Source organism: Sapajus apella, unplaced genomic scaffold (genome assembly GCF_009761245.1).
Source record: "Sapajus apella isolate SASKATOON/1434 unplaced genomic scaffold, GSC_monkey_1.0 scaffold12, whole genome shotgun sequence".
NCBI classification, from domain to species: Eukaryota; Metazoa; Chordata; class Mammalia; order Primates; family Cebidae; genus Sapajus; species Sapajus apella.
The window spans coordinates 35,851,006-35,858,959 of NW_022436952.1; the positions used below are offsets into that span (position 1 = coordinate 35,851,006).

The following is a 7,954-nucleotide window of genomic DNA, read 5'->3' on the forward strand; positions in this document are numbered from 1 at the left end:
ACCCTGAAACACCAACTTCTTTTGAGCAGATAATGCCAGTATTTTGATTTAGTTTATAAATCATTACAAATGTCATAATCAGCTCAGGCATTTATTTGACTAAACTAACTTTTGGGCTATACTACTATGGTATTTTTATTTATCTTGATATCCTTCTAACTTTGAGAAATAAAATATACTGGGCTCAGGTACAGACATACTGTAACTTTGGCAGTGCTAAAAGAACATGAATTCTAGTGGAAGACTCCCAGACTACAGCTACACAGATCTAGGATCCAATCAAACTGAATGAAATAGTACAGAGAATGTAAATAGAGGAGAGGCACTTTTGTGTATGATTTAAGATCTGAATTTCTACTACTGTTATGGAATAATAATTTGTTTTATGGTTTTTTTTCTTTTTTTGAGATAGAATCTCACTCTTACCCAGGCTGGAGTGTAGCAGCATGATCTCAGCTCACTGCAACCTCTGCCTCCCAGGTGTAAGGGATTCTCCTGCCTAAGCCACCCAAATAGCTGGAAAAGGTGTACACGACCTGGCGTGGCTGATTTTTGTATTTTTGGTAGAGACAGGATTTTGCCCTGTTGGCCAGGCTGGTCTCAAATTCCTGGCCTCAGGTGATTCACCCGCCTTGGCCTCCAAAGTGCTAGGATTACAGGCCTTAGCCATCATGCCCAGCTTGTGTTATCTTTTAAGGAAGAATTCAACAATAGATTTTAGAAGCAAAGTTTTATACTGCTGGCATCATATACTGGTGTCTAGGGAACTTCTTACAGCCCTGTGTGATAGGTTTAGGAGAAAAACAAGATTACCTTAATTTGAGATAAGAAACAGATTAAAGGAGGCTGGGCGTGGTGGCTCATGCCTATAATTCCAGCACTTTGGGACTCTGAAGCGGGTGAATCACCAGAAGTTAGGAGTTCAAGACCAGCCTGGCCAATATGGTGAAACCCCATCTCTACTAAAAATACAAAAAATTAGCTGGGCATCGTGGCGCCTATAATCCCAGAAATTTTGGAGGATGAGGCCGGAGAATCACTCGAACCCAAGAGATGGCAACTGCAGTGAACTGAGATAGCACCACCCCACAATTCCATCTCAAAAAAAAAAGAAATAGATTAAAGAAAGTTAATAATACAGGATCTTAGGGGTAAACTTAAAATGATGCACTTTCCTAATTGTTCCTCCTGGGAGCAATACTGAGACATTCATAAGAATCTTGAGGGGTTGAAACGGCCAAGCCACTGGTCCCAGCAAGACCCTAAAGATGGAAAAAGTTCTCTTCCAAAATTACAAGCAGGAATTTACATAACCCTCTGACATTGATCTCTGAGTTGCTATTAAACCCACCCAGTCAAAAGGAACAAAATTATCTGGGATACAATTGTTCAGAGAGAAATGAACAGTACGTATCTCCGTCAAACAAACTCTCTTAGGGAAGCTCTGTAATATTTATCAAAGCCAATGTCACAATGAGATAGTAATAGGGTTTAGTAGTAAAGGTAAAACCTTGATGAGGAAGATGAAAAAAACAGTAGAGTGTTCTTGTTGGTTCATGCTTCCTTCTCACTTGAACCCTGAAATAACTAAAGGGCAAACTTTTAAGGTGGTCAGAAGAAAAGAACAGAGAAGTCAGACCAGGCTCTTACTACAGTCTATGTTTTAAGTAAAAAAGTCACTGAGGATCCCAAGAGCTCTGTGTCTAGGTTGGGTGAACAGACAAGGATCTGGAATAGAAATTCTAGTAGAGAAAAATGTGCGTGCACTGGGAATATTCTCAGTTCTATCTTACAGGGTCCTCCCAGGGCATTCCACAGATGTAACAGATAACGATTCAGGATCGCAGCTTCTAGAATGGACTATCACAGATTATTTACAAGTCAGGACTGCTTAGACATGCAAATATAAATCATACTTCAACCCCACAAAATTGCAGGATACAAAACAACAAATGTCATTTTACAATTGACGTTAAGAAAAAGTCACCTAATTCCAAAGCCAAACTTAAAACATAAGTGACTGAAAAAAATGAAGTATTTTACCAGTCACTAGAACAATGAGAAAACAGTAAGATGCATAAATGGTGAATCATTAAGTGTATATCCTATCTAAATTGGTAAATTGTGATTTAAAACTTTAGGAGGAAAACAAACATGGATTGTGACAAATTTTCCAACTCTATTTTTTTTTTTAAATCTAATATTTTTAGTTCTGCATTCTCTCTAAAGGCAGTTAATGAATGAACAAACACCACCCAAGCTCCTGTTTCTCTTCAGAATATTCAATTTTCTATCGAAAATATCAAACAATAAACAGTTTAAACATCAAAAAATAAACAGAAGCATACCGTCTAGAGTAGACAGACATTAGACTAGTCAGAACATTTAGGAAATAGTTCTAGGTATACATTTGATAATGTACAATAAATAGATTTTACTGTACATTAAATGTTCAAGTTTCTTAATCTTTAATGTAAGAAACATATTTCAAATATGAAATAAGGTTATGAATGTTGCCTGACAGATTTAAATAAGAAGAAAAAACTGGAAAAAAAAAGAGAACACCGCTCATATTTGAGAATAACTTATAAGATACATGATATTGTGAAGTCCTTGCCACAGTACCTAGCACATATAAGGATGCCATAAATGTGAGTATCCCTCTTTAAATGACGTGGTAGGATTAAGACCAATTGCAGAAGTCAGAGGTTTCATTCGCAATGCAAGAAATTGGTAATAGAGAAACAATAACAAATACAACTATACTGGAGGTATTCAAGCCAAAGCTTAAGGACTCCCTGCCAGGAATGCTACAAAAAGTAATTCCTGACTTGTGTATGAGTTTGGACCACCTGACCTCTAAGGTTCCCTCTATCTCCTTACACCAAGGTGATTACTACAAAAATGATCACTGTAATTTTTCCTCTTTCCTAAAGTATATTGCTTAATGTAAACTGATAGGTTATCTTACCTATGAGATTCTTGCTCTCCTTTCATTTTCTCTACTTTTGATAACATATCATCAACTTTAAATGTTTTCCTGGAAGAAACAGATAAACAAAATAATCACTTCTCAACTGGGAAAAAGAAACAAATTATATTTATTGTCACTCTAATAGGCAAGATAGAAATCAGATTTTGATTATTTTTAGTAAGATAAATTATGGATGGTTAGCCATAACAATGAATACTATTGAGACAGTGTATGTTACACAGTAGATAAGCTTTCAAGCCCATCTAAAACACTAACTTTTTTTTATTAAACCTTTTTCCCAATTATTCCCAGACCAGAATGATTTCTCCTTACCCATCGTACTTGGTATTTATTGTGACACTTAGTTTTCATTCAGTTTCCTACATGTAAAACTCATGTAAATATTTTATTTCTCCATGCTCCTCAAGGGCAGTGATTGCTTTTCTTCAAGGAAAGCTGTATAGTACTGGCATAGTGCCTTATACTTGGTAGGTATTCAAGCATCTGATGAATTGAGCCAAACAAATCTAAATTATGTGTATTTTGAAACACTTAATACATCTACTAAGCAATACAACAAATATGTACTAGCACCATCACATAAAAAAAGAAATATTCTATAAAATATACTTGAGGTTCATAGATATCCTCAGATTATCAGCAAAGCCGAAAGCTAAATAATGTCAAATTAGAGACGGTTGCTGACATGAAAAAATTTTGACAGGAAAAAAAAAAAACCATCAAATCATAATAAAATTACTAGCTTTCAACTGGACAATATTAAGAGAAAAAAGGTTATTTCCCCAAAAATAGAAACAAGTGTAATCTCTCAAAGCAATTAAATGAATGGATTGTAAAATAAGCCTCTTCTTAGCTCTCAAGGTGGTCTATGATATGTTCTATAGAGGCTAAAAATCTATGCCCATATAATTGGAAAAAATGTTTTTTTTTTTTTTGAGATGGAGTTTCGATCATTACCCAGGCTGGAGTGCAATGGCGCGATCTCGGCTCACCGCAACCTCCACCTCCTGGGTTCAGGCAATTCTCCTGCCTCAGCCTCCTGAGTAGCTGGGATTACAGGCACGCGCCACCATGCCCAGCTAATGTTTTTTTGTATTTTTCATAGAGACAGGGTTTCACCATGTTGACCAGGATGGTCTCGATCTCTTGACCTCGTGATCTACCCGCCTCAGCCTCCCAAAGTGCTGGGATTATAGGCGTGAGCCACCGCGCCCGGCCCAAAAATGTATTTTTTATACTAATATAGTACCTTCATATTTAGGACTTGAAAAGCCTAATGTATTCCACATCAACTTATTTTTTTTCTTTTTGTTTGTAGGTCCTTTGTCTTGGTTTTCTGAGCATCCACATCAACTTATTACTTTATAATGCTTGAATGCAGACACCAGAAATTATGCATAAGCTCATTACTCAAAAAGGTTTTTTTTTTTTGAGACCTGCTCTGTCACCAGGCTGGAATGCAATGGCACAATCTTGGCTCACTGTAACCTCTGCCTCCCAGATTCAAGCAATTCCCCTGCCTCAGCCTTCTGAGTAGCTGGGACTACAGGTGCACGGTAGCAGGCCAGGCTAATTTTTTTGTATTTTAGTAGAGACAGGGTTTCACTGTGTTGACCAGGATGGTCTGGATCTCCTGACCTTGTGATCTGCCCGCCTTGGCCTCCTGAAGTGCTGGGATTACAGGCATGAGCCACCATGCCCAGCCGAGCTTTCCCCACCCCCACCCCCGATGGAATTTCACTCTTATTGCCCAGACTGGAGTCAATGGCAAAGATCTCCACCTCCTGGATTCAGGCAATTCTGCCTCAGCCTCCCGAAGTGCTAGGATTACAGGCACGGGCCACCACGCATGGCCAAAAAAAAAAAAAAAAAAAAAAAAAGCTATTTATTATATTCAACCACTGTAAAAATTGTCAGTAATGTTAATGTAAATATATTATAATAAAATATTGGTATTAGAGCAGAATTAATACAATCTATATTTCAAGTCAATGAGAAGAACCTCCATAACAAAGATCTTAAGGGTAAAAAAGCTTCTCTCTTTACCTTTACAGTTACTGAAAAGTTTAATATTAAAGTTTCCTCCTATAGTGTATAGTAAGAAGTGCTTTCTGAAGGATGACAATGTATTTTCAATCTCCACAGACAAGAGAGAAGAAAGAAAAATGAAGGACTCTTTAGGCTAGTTGCAAAGAGCTGTTCAGTATAAAGACTGAAAGTTACTATTGAGGAAGGCCATGAAATTACTAGAAACTTTTAATATGTTTATATAATGATTAAGAAATTCTGTCTGCAGAAAAAGACTGTAAGTTCTAAGGTTCATCTCTTCTACCTTTATGAAGTTGTATACAGGAGAAGTGGATAGAATTGAATAATAACAATTTGAAACAGATAAGATCACAAAAGCAACCCAGCCTTCCTTAGGAAAAAACAAAACAAACCTCATAAGCAACTATACAAAAACCCCTCCTCCTCAAACACCAATTTCTGTTCTTTAGAAAGGTAATGTTACTGTAGGTCAGATTTAACAAAGTATACAATTATGAAAAGGTCATCGAAAAGGAGGATATTTAAAAATTCCAGAAATTTCAGAAGATTTTCTCTTAGGAGAGTTCAGAAATAGTTTATACGAGGCCGGGCGCGGTGGCTCAAGCCTGTAATCCCAGCACTTTGGGAGGCCGAGGCGGGTGGATCACAAGGTCAAGAGATCGAGACCATCCTGGTCAACATGGTGAAACCCCGTCTCTACTAAAAATACAAAACATTAGCTGGGCATGGTGGCGCGCGCCTGTAATCCCAGCTACTCAGGAAGCTGAGACAGGAGAATTGCCTGAACCCGGGAGGCGGAAGTTGCGGTGAGCCAAGATCGTGCCATTGCACTCCAGCCTGGGTAACGAGCGAAACTCCGTCCCAAAAAAAAAAAAAAAAAAAAAAAAAGAAATAGTTTATACGAAAACTAGCAAAATTGATTCAATAAAAGATGCCCTTCTCCTAGCCTACATTTCTACTTTGTTGGGGCAGTGTTAGCCTATACAAGTTGAATACTTCTATAAAGAGTAAAGCGCAAGTTGACTTTAATAAATATACTAGGATTAATATCACGACTGAGTATGACTTCAAAGGGAGTGAAAAAAAAGTTGTAAAAGGCCAGGCACGGTGGCACATGCCTGTAATCCCAGCACTTTGGGAGGCCTAGGCAGGTGGATCACCTGAGGTCAGGAGTTTATGACCAGTCTGACCAATATGGTGAAACCCCATCTCTATTAAAAAAAAAGAAAGAAAAAAGTTGTAAAAAAGGAGTCTTGAAAACATTGAGAAAAGACGACAATCACTGGGCTAAATTTGTCACCTTCCAAAGTCACAAACTACTTTGAAGACAACAGCATTAATGTGAAGATGTGAGTTGTGCTGTAATTTCTTAATAATTAGTTTTAATAAGCCTTATATATGAGGTCAGGCATCTAATAAGATGATTAAACGATTCCTATGCCTTTGTTTTTTTTTGAGACATGGTCTCCCTCTACTGCCCAGGCTAGAGTGGGCCAGCGCATTCACAGCAACCCTCGAACTCCTGGGCTCAAGTGATCTTCCTGCCCCAGCCTCCTGAGTGTTTGGGACTACAGTCATGAGCCACCACACCCAGCTAATTTTTAAAATTTTTTGCAGAAATAGAGTCTTGCTATGTTGCCAGGGCTGGCCTGTAATTCCTGTCCTCAAGTGATCCTCCCGCCTCAGTCTTCAAAAGTGCTGAAATTACAGGTATGAACCACCATGCCTAGCCTATTCGCATGCATTCCTGTAAGAACTAAACTAGGTGGGATTTAAATGTTTCTTGGCTGGCAGATTGCTTAAAATTTCCCCAAAAACTTTTTTTTAAAACCTTAATGGCAATAATTAAGAAAATCAGTTTTTACTTAACCAAGCTTTTAAAAATTATCTCGCCGGGCGCAGTGGTGAATGCTTGTAGTCCCAGCTACTCAGGAGGCTGAGGCTGGAGGATCACTTGAACCCAAGAGCTCTGGGCTGTAGTGCACTATGCCGATAGGGTGTCCGCACTAAGTTCGGCATCAATATGGTGACCTCCTGGGAGTGGGGGACCACCAGGTTGCCTAAGAAGGGGTGAACTGGCACAGGTCAGAAATGGAGCAGAGATCAAAACTCCCGTGCTGATCAGTAGTGGGATGGCACTTGTGAATAGCCACTGCACTCCAGCCTGGGCAACACAGCAAGACCCATCTCAAAAATGAAAATAAAATTATCTCTACCCATGCAAACAACAGAAACATATCCTACAAGCTGGGCACAGTGGCTGACACCTGTAATCCCAGCACTTTGAAAGGCTAAGGCAGGAGGATCACCAGGACAGGGGTTCAAGAACAGGCTGACCAACACGATAAAACCCCGTCTCTACTTAAAAATACAAAAATCCCCTGTAATCCCAGCTACTTAGGAGGCTGAAGCAGGAGAACTGCTTGAACCCAGGAGGCGGAGCTTGCAGTGAGCCAAGAGCACGCCACTGCACTCCAGCCTGGGCGACAAAGCGAGACTCCATCTCAAAAAAAAACAAACAAGGAAGAAAAACATAACCTGCAATGGGACAAATTAATAAATATGACGGGAAAATGGAGCTTGGATTTTAAATGTGTACTTTTTAGCCGGGCACGGTGGCTCATGCCTGTAACCCCAACACTTTGGGAGGCTGAGGCGGGCGGATCACCTGAAGTCAGGAGTTCAAGACCAGCCTAGCCAACATGGCGAAACCCTATCTCTACTAAAAACACAAAAAATTAGCCGGGTATGGTGGCACATGCCTGTAATCCAAGCTACTTGGGAGGCTGAGGCAGAGAATTGCTTGAACCCGGGAAGTGGCAGTGAGCTGAGATCGTGCCTCTGCACTCCAGCCTGGGTGACAGAGCAAGGCTGTCTCAAAAGAAAGAAAAAAAAAAAAAAAAAAAAAAA

At 39.3% G+C, this 7,954-nt stretch overlaps 1 protein-coding gene across 2 annotated transcripts in view; it reads right to left on the reverse strand.

Moving 5' to 3' along the window:
• The window catches only part of SUZ12 (SUZ12 polycomb repressive complex 2 subunit), a 74,723-nt gene that overhangs the window by 59,293 nt on the left and 7,476 nt on the right, over positions 1-7,954 (reverse strand). The window contains exon 4 of one of the 2 annotated variants that reach the window (XM_032280948.1): positions 2,972-3,040. The exons of the other annotated variant lie outside the window; for it this stretch is intronic. Within the exon in view, the coding sequence (XP_032136839.1) occupies positions 2,972-3,040 (69 nt within the window). The remainder of the gene's footprint in view (positions 1-2,971; positions 3,041-7,954) is intronic. 2 annotated transcript variants of the gene reach the window in all.